This window comes from Phyllostomus discolor, chromosome 11, assembly GCF_004126475.2.
Source record: "Phyllostomus discolor isolate MPI-MPIP mPhyDis1 chromosome 11, mPhyDis1.pri.v3, whole genome shotgun sequence".
Classification (NCBI taxonomy): Eukaryota; Metazoa; Chordata; class Mammalia; order Chiroptera; family Phyllostomidae; genus Phyllostomus; species Phyllostomus discolor.
The window spans coordinates 46,888,955-46,906,868 of NC_040913.2; the positions used below are offsets into that span (position 1 = coordinate 46,888,955).

The 17,914-nt window shown below is 44.5% G+C and overlaps 1 protein-coding gene across 1 annotated transcript in view; it reads right to left on the reverse strand.

Annotated features, from left to right (window-relative positions):
• Positions 1-834: 834 nt before the first annotated feature.
• Positions 835-17,914, reverse strand: part of ERICH6B (glutamate rich 6B) — a 63,866-nt gene continuing 46,786 nt past the window's right edge. The window contains exons 9-12 of the mRNA XM_036011097.1: positions 10,156-10,241; positions 9,860-10,012; positions 4,340-4,565; positions 835-1,798 (exon numbers count right to left, since the gene is read on the reverse strand). Coding sequence (XP_035866990.1) covers positions 1,544-1,798; positions 4,340-4,565; positions 9,860-10,012; positions 10,156-10,241 — 720 coding nt within the window. The 3' untranslated portion in view covers positions 835-1,543. The remainder of the gene's footprint in view (positions 1,799-4,339; positions 4,566-9,859; positions 10,013-10,155; positions 10,242-17,914) is intronic.

Below are 17,914 nucleotides of genomic sequence, written 5' to 3' on the forward strand. Positions count from 1 at the left end.
ACTCGGGAGCCTTTTCTCTAGTGCCTAGTAAGGGAAGAGGCTTCTGTGCATACTGAGCAGAGGTGCAGAGCGAACAAGGCACTGTAATGCTGAGGTCAACCTGTACAGGTACAGTTCTCCAGTGGCCATTTATCCCATTTATCTTCAGTGACTTGGGAAGAAAAGGTGCTTCTCCTAGAAATGAAAATGAACTAAGTTGGGCTGTTTATCAAGTCTAATCTGCACTTTTAGCTGATGATACTACTCATCAACAAGGTGTGAGAGTCAGATAATGGAAGTGACTGTGTAACACCCTGCTGGGCCTTACTGCCCTAGTCCCACCTCAGCTGCTCAGTCTTATGGCCTGGGATGATGTCAAAGCATGGGAGGCAGGCAGTTTGAGGTCAGCAGGAGAGCAGGGCCAGGAAGGTGGGCTTGGGCGTTACTGTTCACAGCAGAGAAGGGCTAATTGCGAGAAGGGGTTTCCTGTCTTGTTTTAGGCTGTGGTTGAGATCACCCTGGGAAATTTGGTGTGTCCAAGGGATTGAAAAGACACACTGCCCAGCTCCTGAGCTCCCCTATTCTAGAAACCACCACCCCTCCCCATGCTCAGGCACCAACTAGGAGCTATGTTTACAAGACAACCCCACCCTCCCTTACCACCCTGCATTGTATCTAATCCGCGAGGCCAATCAGAGACCACTGAGGTGTTTTGAGAGAGATTAGGAGACAAAGTCATGTGAAATGAGGTGTGTAGAAAACATGTCTCCAGGACAAGATGAGAGTGTCACAGATGAGAATGAAAGTCTCCTGGCTTCTGGAGGCCCTTCCATGCTCCAGTCCTTTCTGAGACCCATCGTATCTTACATCCAGATTACACAGTTCCCATTTTGTTTTACCTACTTGAGTCGGTGACTATTACCAGTGACTAAAATGGTTCCAACTCTTGGAGGGGGGTTACTGTGGGTCCTTTTGGGCTTCAGTTGTCTCCTGCTTTGGGGGAACTGCTGCAGGCTGGTGTTGGTTTGCTGTCTAGGTTTCCCTTTTCCCTGATTGCGGGGAAAGGAACGGGTTGTGATGAGGTCAGGGTTAGTGAGAGCTACTATTTCTAGACCCATTTTACAGATAAGGAAACTGAGGCATAAAGCTACTTGCCCAAGGTTCACACAGCAAACACTCAACAGAGCTAGACTTTGAAACAGTCTATGTCCTAAGTCAACCCAAGTACAGGAAGGTCACAAAAAGAACTTCTGCATTCCAGTGACTGGTAGGAGTGAGCAGGACAGGTGTGGACATATATTGCCTACTGAAATATTTTGCTTCTAATGCTGTCAGGTCAGGGCTGAATATTAAGTCTTTCTGTCCCCAGCCACAGATTCTGTCAGAACCTCAAAAGACTTTTCTTTTTCAAACCAGGTTGCTATGTATGACAGGCCCCAAATTATAAAACAACTCTCAAAAGACATAAATGAGACTTTGGGTGTTCTTGGCACTCCTGACGACTTCATCTCCCAGCGACACTCAGCTGGTGCTGGAGGAGCCCTGGGACAGTGTGGTGACTGCCTTAGTCTGGGAGGGAAGATGTTCCCCTCAGACCCATGTTGTCCAGCAGATCCAGGGCAGGAAACAAGGTTGGGACTTCATCAGTTGGCAAGATCTTGGTGCCCTCTAAGAAGTTTTCCAAATCACAGATGGTCAGGAAATTCAGGATCCTGCTCATTTTCCCCAGAAGGATCTGGATTTTGCGAGCCGTTGAACTGAATTCCACCTCCAGGATTGCTTTCTTCTTCATTTCACTCAGCATCTCTGGGAGTATGAACTGCGGGAATTCATGGAAGGCTAGGTAAGGATGCATGCACCAGCACTGTGCTCCCCCCACCCCAGGATTAGGGCCCCCTGGCTGGAATTGAGTCTTATCCAGAAACTTCCCTCTTTAGGGCAAATCTGTGCTCCCAGCCCTGCCACCAGCAACCTTTCTGCTGCTTCCCAAGCACACTCACTGAACCTGTGCTAGTGGGCATACCCCAGCCTGAACCCAGGCCAAAGGGTACCAGCTCCTGAGCCCTGCTGTGACCTGCCTTCCAAAGATTGTGCCCTCCTGGGGGCATTTGACTTCTCCACATGGATTCCCTATCACGCAGGCGCTGCCAGAGCCAGGAGACTGTCTGAAGCATCAGCAGGTGAGCCCTACTTCCACTTGGGCTCCCTTAGAGTGTATCTGTGTTGTGCTGAGATGAGGCAGCACCCAGTGAGGCCACCTCCACTCTAGCTCTGCCTTAGTTTGTAGCTACAGAAGGCTGAGCAAAAGGTGTCCTGGAGTTGGGGGAAATAATAAAGGATCATACCAATATGTTCTATTTCTATGAAGTAGCCAGTTTAAAAAATGCTTTTACATAAAGCATCTCTTATTGAAGCCTTGCAACAATGTTTTCATTTTATAAATGGCAACAGGCTCAGAAAGGGCAAGAGGCCTGCCTGGTATCACACAGGAAGATGAGGGGCTGACATGTTCTCAGGGCACCCTGCTGCCAGGCCTGTGTGGCCCCTGCTGATGAGTCACATTTGTTTCATTTGGGGCCCACCCTCCACTGGCACCAGACTGACCACGTCAGTCATTCATCCCCCTTCTGGGCATCAATTTCCTTTGCTGCCCCTGCTCCTTCCGTGGAATCCCACTGTTTTTTGAAGGCCAGTGGCCCAGGTCATCATGCTGACTCCACTCCAGCTGCCCCCCTCTTAGCTAGTCACCTCTGTGCAGTGGCAAATGGAAGACTTGGTGTAGATTATGAGTATTTGTCATCTCTTTCCTGGATTGGCTGCTCTGGGAAACCCAGGGAAGGTAAGAAGGTTGAGACTTCATTATTTAGCTTGTAAAATAGTAGGCCTTCCCAGGCGAGGGAACCTAGGGTGACCAAGGTCTGGATCTGCTTGGAACTGTCTCAGTTTTAGCTTTCACAGTCTCATGTCCTGGAAAACCTCTCAGTCCTGGGAAAACTGGGTTGGCTGATCACCCTATGCCTACCATATTCCCTCTTCTCATTTCAAATATTCATAGAGCTTAATTTTGCTTGGGTCTGCAGTTTGCCTCTTTCCTCCTTCAACCCACTTCTCTGTCTGGCTCTCTTCCTGAGAGTCATGTCCCTTTGTCTGTCTCCCAGGCAGTCCTACCTTTGGGGGCCTTAAGTGCCTCTCTGGTGGGTCTGTAAACAACCTTCTGTGGAATAGAAGGTTCTGGGAGGGGAGCTGGCCCAGGGACAGGGTCTTAGTGGATCTCAATGGGTGGCTAAGGAGATAGACTGGACTAGGGGTGTGTGGACACAGAGGTTCAGGTCCCAGCAGTTCTGGGCCTTCTGGGGTTTGCCTTATTCCTCTCCTTGAGTCTAGTCCTCAGGAAAGGTCTCAGTAGCCTATCTTCTGCCCTCTCAACAGTGAGCATTCTACGGCCTGGGATCACCATCTGTAGTGGGTTGAATTGTGGCCCCCAAAAGACATGTCCAAGTCCTAATCCCCAGTAACCTGTGACTGTAACCATATTTGGAAATAGACTTTATGCAGATGTAATTAAGAATCTTGTATAAGGACTTAGGGTAGGCCCTACACCCAATCAGTGTCTGGTGTCCTTATAAGGGAAAGGAGAGGGAGATTTGATACACAGAGTCTCAGAGGAGAAGGCCATGTGAAGACAGAGGCAGAGGTTGGAGTGAGGCTTCTGCTGGCTGAGGAATGCCTAGAGCCACCAGAAGCTGGAGAGACAAGGAAGGACTCTCCCTGAGAGCCTTGAGGAGTGTGGTCTTGTTGACACTTTGATTTTAAACTTCTAGCCTGCAGAACTGTGAGAGAATAAATTTCTGTTGTTTTAACCCCATAGTTTGTGATAATTTGTTACAGCAGCCCAAGGAAACTAACAGTCTTTTGTGATGTCTTGCCTGGCCTAGGCAAAGGAACTTGAACTTCCAGGTGGTCATTTGTTTTGAGATGAGCAAGTTTGGGGAGGAGAGAAGAGGACACCAACAGCAGGGTTGGGGACACAGATTTCCCCTTTGTTTCTGGCCCTGCCATTTGACACAGTTGTAGTGAGTGTCAGGCAAGATAACACATGTTACCTTTTTGGGGGGTGAGTGGGATCTGGCTTATGGCTAAGCAATTTGAGGCTGTCAGTTTCCTGAGAGCAAAATGTCATGGTGTTGGGAAGTGAAATGAATGTCTCTGTGTACATGAAGCAGCAGGTTAATGGAGGTGGCCTTGTTTTCTGTGGGTTGGAGTCATGCAGAACATGGCCTAGGGGCTTATGGCTTGGACCAGTCTAAGCAGCAGTGGCCTGCGTGCAGGTGGGCAGAAGTGTGGGGTGCTGAGATCTTACCTTGTACTTGGTGCCCAGGTTTAAGCGAATGTGCTTTGTTTGGTGGATGAAGTGGAAGATGATCTTATCTTGGCTCCTGATTTGTACCTTGATGTACTGGTTGATATTTAAGGAGATAGACTGGAGAGGGGGCGCGTGGACATGGAGGTTCAGATTCCACCAGTTCCAGGCCTTCTGTGGTTTGCCTTTGGCAAAATAGTAGCCCAGGTTTTGGCTCAGGTTCAACCTAGATTAAGAAGTCCCATCAGGTAATCAGAGCACTTGGTTCTGGGATGACTGTCACAGCCTCTCCTGTGACAACACAGGCTCTCTCCCTCGCTCTCTTTCCTTTTCTTGTTTCAACCTTTGCCCACAAACAGGCTACAGGCTCCCACAGGTCTTGGCAGGTTGAAGAAATTCTGCCCAGGAAGGAGGCCCAAGATTAGGTGCAGCTCTTCAGTTCTGCCATGTGGGACTTGTGCCTGGCCCCTCCCTCCCACTCTCTCCTTTCAGTCCAGGGGCCTGTGTGCTTGTCACATTCTCAGGGCTTTGCCATGTTGCTTCCTCGGACCCCCCCACCTTGGTGGCATGGTTGGCTCCTGATTATCCTTCAGGTCTCGGCTCCAGTATCACCTACTCAGAGAGGCCCTGTCCTGACCAGCCTCTCTGGTCCCTATATCACTCTCTATCTTTTCCCCTTGCTAGTTTCCTCCATGTAATTTACTAACACATACAGTTGATTCTTGTTATTTTCAAGTATGTAGTTAGGATCTATAAAAGGCCTTGAATGCTTAGTGAATACTGAACCCATTGTTCCTAGGAGAAATATATAAATATATATATATATATATATATATATATATATATATATATATATATATATATATCTCACATAGATAATCTTAAATGTAAAAGCAAACCCATCCTGGTAGATTCTACCTGGCCCCAGAGCTGCAGTTTCCTGTGCTACAGTGCCCTCCTGTCTCCATCCTCTGGGAGGCAGAGTCACCTTGTTCAGCCTCAGCTGGAAGTGTGTGCATCAGATGCCTCCAATTTTCACCCCCTGCTCATGTTTGTGACTCTATGTGAAACACACACACACACATTTCCCCCAGGAGCAGTGAGTTCAGTGTTCACTAATTCAGTGTTCATGGAAACTTTATAGTACAGAACTATCTTGAGCAATGAGAATCAACTGTACTTGTTTATCGTCTGTTTTTCCTTACTAAAATGTAAGTGTAAAATGTGGTCCTGGAAGGCAAGGGCCATGTGCTATCTGGTTACCTGATGAGTTCCCGCTGCCCAGCACTGTGCCTGGCACCCATGTGAATAGATGCTGGATGAATGAGTGGTGGATGGCCTTCTCCCTGATCCAGCCCAGGCCCTACTCATTCATGAGCCATCCTTTCTTGGCCTTTTAAACCCATCGTATCCCTCTGTCCCTGGCCTCTGCTTTTTGAATCCCACCAGGGCTGTCCCTAGAATCTGCTGTTGGGGGAGCACCTTCTCTTGAGGACTGAATGCAGAGGGAAGAGAGCTGAGACCTGGGTTAATCAGAAGGATGTAGGGTTCAGGGGAGCCTGGATTACTCAGACTACCTGCCAGGTCTCCTCTGGGCTGTCCAGGGCCCTTATAGGTCAGTTCAGAGAGGGAGACCAGCTAAGTGCAGCCTTGTTCACCTCCAACAGGAGAACTCTTAGTCACTTCCAATCTTAGTTTCTCCTATCGTTTTCCATTGTTCATCAAGGAAAGTGCAGAAGTCCTAAGGCCTCACCATCAGGGCCCCACCTGGCCAAGCTCACTTCTCTTTACTTAGACAAGAGGCTGTATGCCTGTGAGGAATTAAAAATGTGGGTGCTGGAGCCAGAGTCTCCAGGTTCAAAGCCTGGATCTGCCACTTGCAATCTGTGTGATCTTGAGCCAGATACTTAACTTTGTTATGCCTCAATTTTCAACTGCCAAATGCAGATAATAATAGTACTATACTCATAGGGTTGTTGTGAGAATTATATGCTTATACGTAGCAATAATTCTGTCAACATTATAATGCTCTTATTATCATTGATGGAGAGGGCAGAGAGGGGAGTTTTCTTTCACCCTGTGGGGGAGCAGATCCTTCAGCTCTAACCCTTTTTGATGGCTCCTGTCAGAGTTTTCTCACTAGGCCTTCCCCACTCCTTGGGGTTAGAGGTCTGCCCCTGTCTGGGGGCACCCAGCTGTGGGCTAAGGTTTCCTCAGGAAAATTGTATCTAGAACACGCAGAAGTATCTGAATCTGGAGGTTCCTCTCAGAGGGTGTAAAGACCTCTTCAAAGGACCCTGAGTTCAGGCAGGTCAGGGGCCCCTCGCTATATGGGCCCTGAAGCCTGGTGGGAGGTCTGGTTTGAGATTCCTCAAGTCCCAAGCCTGGAGGTTGAGGGTGATGCTGAGGTTTAGTTTGTAGACACCCAGCAAACTACAAGTATGCTTTTCCTTGGAAAAGTCTACCTTTCCTCGAGGAGACAGAAAAGGAAAGTCTACCTTTCCCCGAGGAGACAGAAATGAAAAAGGACCCAGGAAATATTTAGTTCTTAAAATATCATGGCTCTAAATCCTTCCCAGTGCCTGGGGTGCAGTGGAGGATCTCTCTGTCAGCATCAGCACTGAGGGTGCAGAGACGGGGCTGGAACCTGGGGAGCAGCTGTGGAAATTTCTAGCAATGATTATAGTCAGTGGACCCTGACTAAGCAGAAGGGTCTTTTCCACAAAATTGTTCTCCCCATGACAGTGGGACTGTGGTTCTAATGATGAATTTCTTCGGGGACCTTTTCCTAGGATCACAGTTTAATTTGGTGCTGCTGCCCCTGGGGAGGGAAAAAGCTTGGCCCATTCTGCCCTATAGTATGGCCTTTTGGGGGTGATGGGTGTGTGGGGGATATACAAGGACAGTTCTCTCATCCAGGTCTCTGTCTAAAGTGCCTGCTGCTTTGCTTTGGGTTAAGCCAAAGTAGAGTATGACCCAGATAAGATGTGGTTGCTTTTGGGGGAGACAGGACACAAAAGTTGAGCACCTGTGTACCACTGAGTGTGGAAGGGCTGCTGAGAGGTGAGCAGTGCACTAGCTGTGTGCAGAAAGGCCTGGACCTGCTGAGGGGAGTGAGGGGTGGTAGCTTTGCCCTTTCTCTACTGCCTGCTCCTCTGGTGCCCAAAAGGAAGGACTAGAAAAATGACAGTGATACTATGGGGGCTGGGCATGCTGTCCTGCTGTGGAGGCAGCTAGGGAGCAAGGAGAGAAAAGCAGGGGCTCACTGTGGGTGGACAGAGGGGCCATGCCACATTGAGGAAGAGTGGAGGACCCTTGGGATCTCCTGGGCCTTGGTTCCATTGGCAGGATGCTGCACAGCCATTTGTAGAGATTTACGGGCTCACTGTGAGCCCAAGTGATCAGCTTTCACTGACAGCTTCCCATTTTCTCCAGCAGAGGAGGAGCTCAGAATCAGAAGGGAAAGCAGTCTCAAGAGTCTCCCACTCTTGAGAACCAATAAATGGTGAGGTGGTTAGCAGTTTCAGAAAAACTTCAAGACAAAACAGCAGGTCTCAAGGAGAGAGATGGGAGATGAGAAGTTTGGGACTCATAGACTCTGAAATGGCTATGAGGCTAGTGCCTGGAAGCAAGGCTATTTTGGGGAAGAAAGATTGAACCACTGGCCACTGCTGTTCCTCAGGGCAGGACCTTGGGTCCATTTTCTCATGAGGTTGGGGCTGACCTGGAGTCCCAGCAACAGTCTGAGAAGTCAGCACAATAGCCATCCACTCCTGACCTGAGGGGAGGACCAGAGGTGGCTCCTATTGATTTTGATGAGAAGATGGAAGTATTTCCTTCAGGGTCCCTGTCTTTTTCTTATGGTCATTCAGGGAGCCATGCCTGGCAGATGGGGCAGTGGTGGGCCATTGCAGCCAGTTCATGGGCCTTGGCTGCTTTCTGAAGCCTTGAAGGCCCAGTGGAGGGCATAATGGCCTGGGTCCCACACCAGCTGACCTGGTGAAGACCTCCAGCCCCATGCCAGCCTGACAGAATCAATCTAGACTGTGTGTGTGTGGGTCAGCCTTTCTCTAATTTTAAGCACCATCCTTCCCCTTGGGTTTTTAAAAAAGATTTTATTTATTTATTTTTAGACAGAGGGAATGGGAGGGAGAAAGAGAGGGAGAGGAACATCAATGGTGTGGTTACCTGTTGTGCCCCCCATTGGGGACCCCATCCACAACCCAGGCATGTGACCTGACCGGGAACTGAACCAGTGACCCTTTGGTTCACAGGCTGGTGCTCCACTGAGCCACACCAGTCAGGGCCCCCTTGGGTTTTGATGGGCTGAGATTCAGGGATAAGATGTGATTTCTCTTATGAACCTTATCTGATAATTTAAAAAAAATGCTTAATTTTAGGCTGAGTCAAAAATGTGTAAAACTTCTTGCCAGTAATTTTATGTATGGTTCAGGGAAAATAACCTATTGGCTTCTCTGAGCCTCAGTTTTCTCATCAAGAAAGTGAAAGTAGATTTCCCCAAGGTCTCTTTTGACTCTAAAAATATGTGTCATTAAGGAGAAGAGGCCCACTTATATGTAGTCAGATGCTATTTGGGATAATTGACTGAGTTTCTTGCCCTTACTACTTGGTCCTTCTTGTATCCAGCACCTTTTCCCACCAGTTTCCAAAAACTTTCAGACATCAGTTTTATATAAAGGGCCCTCTGGAGAGGGCAGACATGTCTGAGAACCAAGTAGTCAGGTAGGAAAAGGCATCAAAAAACCAATAGCAGATAAAATATTCTTAAAAACCAAGACCTGGAGAGTGAAAATCCCCCCTTCTTTAACTTAAAAAGAAAAAAGTTTGTCTTTGACAGTAAGAAAGACAGTATACATTGATGCAAGATAACATGCACTTCCCATCATAGGTCTGTCTGGAACACAAGGGGATCAGGGAGGCCTGGAGAGAGAGAGTACTTACCCCAAAGAGATGGGGAAAAATTCTGAAGTGGCTGAATTACCTTAAATTGGTAAGATAAAGTTTTCCAGCATTACTAGAAATGGGAACTTAAGAACTAAGGTCAGTTAAAATGAAATATTTAGAAGTTATAGTTTTGAATACAATACATGTGCCTCCAGAGCGCTCACCACACCCTCCTCTCTGAGGCCTCCAGGACAGAGGAGAATTATCCTGTTTCTAGGATAGTTCTCGTGAGGTTTGACTCCCAAGAGATGTAGCGGAGATGAAGCCAATAGAAGTGGTTGCATTGAGTCTGTATTTGCTGTTTCACCATGGGGAAAGCATTGGTGGGACAAGGACAGTGCTCCTTGTCTGAGGTCGGGGACCTGTCTTACTGGTCTATCATGATACCCATGTCTACATTCCAATATGTATGAGTCAGATGAATGAATTCACAAATGGAGAGAGAGAGAGAGAGAGAGAGAGAGAGAGAGAGAGAGAGAGAAATATCAAGCCTTAACCATACTGCTTGTGATTCTCCATGGGGAAAAGCTTTTGGAACTCATGGCTCAAGCTTACCAGATTTCTCTGTTTTCATCATAGAAGGTGGCATGGCCAGAGTTATTGATAAGTGCCTGAACACACATTTCTTCACTGTCTTCCAGAATGATATATGTGAACTCACTCTCTTTCGTACTGAGGATAAGCATAGCCAGGTTTCCTGACGGATAACTGGGAGATGGTTAAGGCACAAGCAGTCCCTTGGGATCCCCTTGAAAAAGCACAGCCCTGCCAAGGGTGCAGGCCTTAGTAGAACCCAAACCCCAGCCCTGAATCACAGACTTTTTAGGTGCCATATGTGCTCCAGTGGATACTGTATCTGGCCTGATCCATCAGGAAAGAGAATTTGGAATATCCTCTCATTGGGGTAGAGAATTACTTTTACATCACCTTGAGGTACCTGGAAAGAAAAGACATGGCCATGAAAAATGTGCAGGGGCTGATTGTCCTAATTCAAAGTGTGGGGTTGTCACTAGAGTGCTTGGGACCTACCCACTTACTTTGGATTCCTATCCCACCCATCACTACCTGACCCATCACTACCTCCAGCCTGCTAGAGAATTGGTACAAGAAACCCCACAGGGTGTCAGTTTACTTGTCCATGTGATGAGGAGGCTGAAATGGATCATTCGGCGTGTGTACGTGTGTGCATGTGTGCATGCAGATTTTAAACTACCGTTTCAATCACTCTAGTGGTTATTGGTTATCTTTGTTTCCTAGGGCTTCCATAAGAAAGTGCTATAAAACTGGGAAATTTGAAAATACAGGAATTTATTATCTCATAGTTGTGGAAGCCAGAAGTCCAAAATCAAGATGTCAGCAAGGTTGGTTTCTTCTGGAGGTTCTAAGGTAAAATTTCCTCAGGCCTCTCTCCTAGCTTCTGGTGATGGCTGAAGATCCTTCTTTTCCTTGACTTGTATTGCGCCTTTCCAATCTCTGCCTCCATCTTCTTGTGGGCTTCTCGCCCTATGTCTCTGTGTCTTCAGGTGGCCATTTTCTTGTAAGGACACCAGTCGTATTGGGTTAGGGTCTCACCCTACTCCTGTATGACCTCATCTTAAGAAATTACATATGCAGAAACCAATTTTCCAAGTAAGGTCACATTTGAAGGCACTGGGGGTTAGGATTTAAACAAATCTTTTTTAGAGGAATAGTCAGGATTTTTATTGTTTCTTGAATCTGAGTGAATTACATATTTCTGGGAAATTATACATTTTGTGTAAATTTTCAAATTTATTACTATAAACATTTAAAATATAATGTTTAAAAAAACTCTACTGCTTCTGTAGTTATGTCTTTGTCTTCATTCTTTATATTATTGATATCTTCTCTTTTCTTTTTTTGGATCAGCCTTGCCTGAAGATTTGCCCATTTTACTGGTCTTTTCAGAGAACCAGCTTTGGTTTGTTTATTCTATTATTTCTTTGGTTTCTGTTGTAATCAATTTCTGCTCTTACGATTATGATTTATATACTTCTAGTTTCTGTGGGTTTTCTATTTTACTATAGTTTATTTTTCTAATTCCTTGAATTGAATGTTGAGCTCATTGATTTTCATCCTTCTTTTTCTTAATCTTCCTCCATCTCCTCCTTTTTAATACAAACATTTAGCTATAACATTTCTCTCAAAATACTATTTTAGCTGCTTCCCATGAGTGTAGATGTTTACCTTCCATTCCATTCTAAACATTTTCAAGTTTTCAATATGATTTCTTCTTTGAAACACAAGTTATTTACAAGTGTATTTTTAAATTTACAACATACCAGTTGCTTTTGTTTCCATTACTATTATTACTAGTTAAACTGCATTGGGGTAAGAGACATAGTCTATGTATCAACTCTTCAGTATTTGCTGATTTTCATTTTGTAGCTTAGTGTGTGATCAATTGTAGCTGTTTCACATGTGCTTGAAAAGGATACATGTCCTCCAATTATCTCATGTTCTCATCCTTTGTTGGAACCCAGGATCACCCTGGATTATTGGGATGCAATGTTCGCCTGCTCCTACCTCTCGCTTTCCCATCATATACCCCCACCTCACTCACACTCGTTCACACTCTCATTATGCTGCTTTCTCAGTGTCTCTCTATTTCTGGTATTATTTTCCTTACTGTCTCTCTTACACATGCTGCTCTGCATTTAAAGGAATGCTTTTTTACATTTCACATAAATTTCCTAGGTGTTTGGAGACAGCATTTTAGGTCATATAGGATTTCACATTACTTTAACTGGAAGTCAGACCAGTGATTTTCAAACTATTATTTTAAACAGTTAAAGAGTCCTTTGTTCAAAAGAGCTTGCAACAAAATGCCCATATCTAAGAAAAGAAAAGAAAGAAATGCAGCTGTTTGAGGAGTTGCTGTGGTTTTCTCTTTAGGTTACAACCTTTAATTTTCTTAAATTTATTGATTTTTTTGTTTTTAGAGAGAGAGTAAGGGAGAGAGGTGGGAGGGGGGAGAGAGAGAAACAAACATTGATTTGTTGTTCCATTTATTTATACATTTATTGGTTGATTCTTGTATGTGCCCTAACCAGGGATCGAACCCACAACCTTGGCTTATCAGGATGACATTCTAACCAACTGAACTACCCGGCCAAGGTGGGCACAGCCTTTAAATGCCCAGGAACCTGGGCATCTGGATGAAAACTACTATGGACATGAGAAGATCCTATAAATGACTCCATCCCCACTCCCGGCACTGCACTGAACACTTTAGTACCACAACACAGTGACCCAACAAAATAGGCACTATCATTGTCCTTATTTAAGAGAGGCTTAGTGATGTACACAGAGTTACCAGTGAGAGGAGAGCTAGACTCCTGCAATCTGCCCTCTCCCCAACCTGCAGGCTTGTCAGTGGAGAAACATATTGCCTCTCACTGTTAAGCTCCCAGCTACCTCATGGATTTAGTTTACAAATCACTGCTCTTCTTTTATTTTTAACCTAAAAAAGTGCCTTGTAAGAACATCTGTGGTTGGTTTGTTCCTGATGGCCTGTAGAAAGCTTCTAGACATTGCTCATGGAAGAAGATACTTGTATTTTCAGTCTTATTTTCAAAAGCTGCTTGAAAGCCAGACTTTTCAAGAGGTTTTCTGCTTGTCAAATTCACTTGTTATGTAATGACATATTCCTAATGATGAGAACCCCATGGGCAAAGCAAAAACTCTGACACAGAGGAGAAGTCATCACATTTTTCTCTCACTGGGAAATTACAGTCAGGTGTCACTTAACGACAGACATAGAAATAGCATCTTTTGGTCATTGTGGGAACACCTCAGAGTGCATGTACACAACCCTGGAGGGTACAACCCATTCCTGTGCTGTATGTGCTGTGCTTTTATAGGACTGGCAGCACAGTAGGTTTGTTCACACCAGCTTTACCATACACATATGGCATAATGTGTGTGCATGATGTATAATAAATGGTATATCTAAAAGCCTAAATTTCATTACCATTTGCTTGGGGACAGAGTAAGAGACTAAGATCTAAAAGCTAAGAGAGAAGGGACAACATCTCTGGCCCTCGGTTCTACTAGAGAAAAAACAGTGCCTTACTGGTAGGACCCTGCACTGTGAGACAGCTGCTGTCTGTGAGCTTGCTCTGCTGCCATTTGTCCATCCCTGAACTCTCCCTGGCTGCCATGGAGCTGCTGTCTGTCCATGAACTCTTCCTGCCTGCTGTGGAGCTGCTGTCTCCCGGGCTGGCCAGGTTGGATGCTGCATCAACACCAGTACATGCTTGTAAGCAGTGCTCCTCCTGACTCAGCAGACTACTCAAAATTTATTGCCCATTTGTAAAAACAAAAAACAATCAAATGTCCCACTCCTCATGGATGGTTTGGGTGGTCTGATGTGAATGGTGGGTTAGGAAGGATCCTCTGTTTAGAAATCTTGGTGAGAAACTTCCTCTTGGCTGCAGGCAGAACACTTAAGATTAGTTGGGGGACAGAGGCTGCAGGAGCAACAGCTTCAAGGTGGGACAGGGCAGGGAGTTCACTAGCCTGGTTGGAGAGTGAAACCAAGGAAGGTTTCATTATTGGACTGGAGGTGAGGCCAGGGAGATGAGGAAACAGCAGGCCTTCTCTTAGGCTTCCAACACCCTCTCTATTCATTGTCTGTTACAGTCTGAAGAGTCCCCTGCTTCCCCTTAATTCCTCTGTCTGTAAGAGTTCTGACTGGTCCCACTGACTTTCCTCCTATGTACAGGCCCAAGAAATGAAGTTCCCATTGCTACTCTGAGGCCAGAAGAGTACACTGAACTTCCCATTGCTACTCTGAGGCCAGAAGAGTACACACTTTACTTGACAGTGTCAGTTTCTAGCTCTTACATTTTTGCTGCAAGTGAGGCCATCCTCATCACTTTAAGACATTTGATTGCTTTTCCTCTTAGTGCAAACTATTCTCATTTTTTTTTTTTCTGGACACACAGCAGGAGTACATTTCTCAGGCCTCTTGCGTCTAGGTGGGGCTGTGAGACTCGTTTTGGCTAATGGAATTTAAGCCTGATCTTGGCTTCACTTTTTGTGCATGCAACTAGACACAAAGAACTCCAAGATGGTGATGGATCTGTGATGAAAGAGCCCAGATCCCTCAGAGCCAGCCTCTAGGAGAGCCACTCAGAGAGTTGCAAGACTCAGATGTGATGTGAGTAAGAAACTTGAATCTGGTTGTTAAAGGCACTTAACTTTGGGAAACACATGTTTTGGTAGCTAATGAGCAGTGCCTTGACTAGCATAGGCTCTGTGTCCTGAGACAGTCATGTATGCTTTTCTGGGTCTCACTTTCTTCAACTGTAAAGTGAGGATAATAATAACACATTTATGGTACAGGAATTGTTGGGAAAAGCTACATTTACATTATATGTGGAAGTGCTTTACAACCTGCATGGTGTTACATAAATGTTAGTTTCCATTAGTCTACTTGTGTTCTCCAATTTAATAAATGATAACATGGCATTTATTCAGTTGCTCATGCCAAAATTCTTAGATTCATTCTTTTTTCTTCTTTTTCTCTCACTTCCAATCTACAGGAAGCCCTCTTGATTCTCTTCCCTTCAAAAAATATCACAAATCAAACTGCTTTTGCCACCTCTACTGCTACCACTTAGTAGAGATGCCCATCACCTCTCTCCTGAATTTATTCCTGGCTTTCAGTTGGACTTTCTGACTTTATTCTTTCCCCTTAAACCTATTCTCTGTACAGTAGCCAGAAAGACTCTTTAGAGCGTATGTCAGATGATGTTTGTCCCCTGCTCTAGACTTTCCAATGGGTCCTCCTCATTCTTAGGATAAACTCCAGAGCCTTACAATGGCCCACAAGGCTCTACCTGATCTGGGTACCCAAACTTACTCATTATTGCCCCCTCACTTACAGCTGTCCTTGAGAGAGAGGCCTCAGGGCCTTTGCACTTGTAGCTCTGTTTAGAATGCCCTTCCACCAGGTATCTACACAGCTCATTTCATGCACATGCATGCCTTGGCTCACATGGCACTTCCAAGATTGCCCTATGGGTATTAGAGCAGCTCCTCTCTCAGCTTAATACCTCAAGAGCTCCTTAAGCTGCCTTGCCCCCCATGGCACCTAATAATACCCTGCATAGCACTGAACAGTATTTTTGTATATTTATTCGCTGTCTGCTCAACAGAAACATAAGTTTTCTGGAAACAAGGGTTTTGTTTTCTTTACTTTTGTATCTCCAGCACCTAGACAAGGGCCTGGCATAGTATATTCTGAAAAATATATTTATAGAAGGCATAAAATTTATCACATCTTTCCAGTTCCTACTTTAATGCATCCTTTTTGAGCTACAGACCTGATTATTAACTCACTCTGAATAACTCTAATATTTTGAGACTAATTTTCACTTATAACTTCATGGTATACGTCATAAATATTACCATGTGATTGATTTTTTAAATAGGCTTTATTTTTTAGATCAGGTCACAGAAAAATTGAGCAGAAAGTACAGAGTTTCCCTATACCTCCAGTCCCACCACACAGGCACAATCTCCACCACTCTTACCATTCTGTACCACATGCACATTGTACAGTCAATGAACTGACACTGGTATATTCTTATCACTCAAAATCTGTAGTTTACATGCAGGTTCATTCTTGGTGTTGTACATTCTATGGGTTTAGACAAATGTCTAATGATATGTATTCACTTGTAGTACAGAGTATCATGCAGAGTATTTTTTCTGCCTTAAAAATTCTCTAGGCTCCATTTATTCATTCCTGTCTCCACCCAAGCCCCTGGGAACCACTGATCTTTTTACTGCCTCCATAGTTTTGCCTTTCCCAGAATGTCACACAGTTGATCTTTGAACAACGGATTTGAACTGTGCAGGTCCGCTTATCTGTGTATGAGTAGACCTGTGCAATTCAAACTCACATTGTTCAGGGGTCCACTGAATTTTTGATCTGCAGTTGGGAATCTGTATATATGGAGGGATGACTTAAGTTATACTTGATTTTGGACTGTGATTTTTGGACTGTGATTTTGGTGTTGCCCTTATTCTCCACCTTGTTCAATAATCAACATACTGTGTAGTTGAAATTATATAGTATGTAGTCTTTCATATTGGTTTCCTTAACTTAGTAATGTAAATTTAAGGCTCCTCCATGTCTTTCCATGGTTTGATAACTCATTTCTTTTTAGCACTGAATAATATTCCATTGTATGAATGTATAAAAATTTATTTATCCATTTACTATGCAATTATTTTTTAAAGCTTTTATTGATTTATTTTTAGAGACAGGGGAAGAGAGGGAGAAAGAGAGGGAGAGAAACATCGATGTGTGGTTGCCTCTCATGTGGCCCCCACTGGGGACATGGCCTGCAACCCAGGCATGTGCCCTGGCTGGGAATCAAACAAGCAACTGCTTGGTTGGCAGCCTGTGCTCAATCTATTGAGTCCACCAGCCAGGGGTAATTATTTTTTTAAAATATATTTTATTGATTGTGCTATTACAGTTGTCTGATTTTTTCTCCCCTTTATTTCCATCCACCCTGTACCCCCACTCCCACCAGCATTCCTCCCCACTTAGTTCATGTCTGTGGGTTGTACATATAAGTTCTTTGGCTTCTCCATTTCCTATACTATTCTTAATGTCCCCCTGTCTATTTTGTATGTACCATTTATGTTTCTTATTCTCTGTACCATTTCCCCTATTCTCCCCTGCCCTCTCCCCATGATAACCCTCCATGTGATCTCCATTTCTGAGATTCCATCCCTGTTTCATTGGTTTTCTTAATTTGTTTTTTTTATATTCAGTTGTTGATAGTTGTGAGTTTGTTGTCATTTTATTGTTCATATTTTTGATCATCTTCTCTTTCTTAGATAAGTCCCTTTAACATTTCATATATTAAGGGCTTGGTGATGATGAACTCCTTGAACTTGACCTGATCTGGGAAGCACTTGATCTGCCCTTCCATTCTAAATGAAAGCTTTGCTGGATGGAGTAATCTTGGATGTAGGTTTTTGCCTTTCATGACTTTAAATTTTCTTTCTGGCCCCTTCTTGCCTGAAAGTTTTCTTTTGAGAAATCAGCTGACTGCCTTATGGGAGCTTATTTGTAGGTAACTGTCTCCTTTTGCTGCTTTTAAGATTCTCTCCTTATCTTTAATCTCAGCTAATGTAATTATGATGTGCCTTGGTGTGTGCTTCCATGGGTCCAACTTCTTTAGGACTCTCTGTGCTTCCTGGACTTCCTGGAAGTCTATTTCTTTGCCAGATCGGGGATGTTCTCCATTATTTTTTCAAATAAGTTTTTAACTTCTTGATCTTGCTCTTGCTCTTCCTCTTCTCCTTCTGGCATCCCTATGATTCAGATGTTGGAATGTTTAAAGTTGTCCTGGAAGTTCCTAAGCCTCTTCTCATTTTTTGAATTCTTGTTTCTTCATTCTGTTCTGGTTGAATGTTTATTTCTTTCTTTTGCTCTAAACTGTTAGATCTGAGTCTTGGTTTCCTTACCTTCACTGTTGGTTCCCTGTATATTTTCCTTTAATTCACTTTGCATAGCCTCCACTTCTTCCTCTATTTTGTGACCATACTCAACCTTTTCTGTGA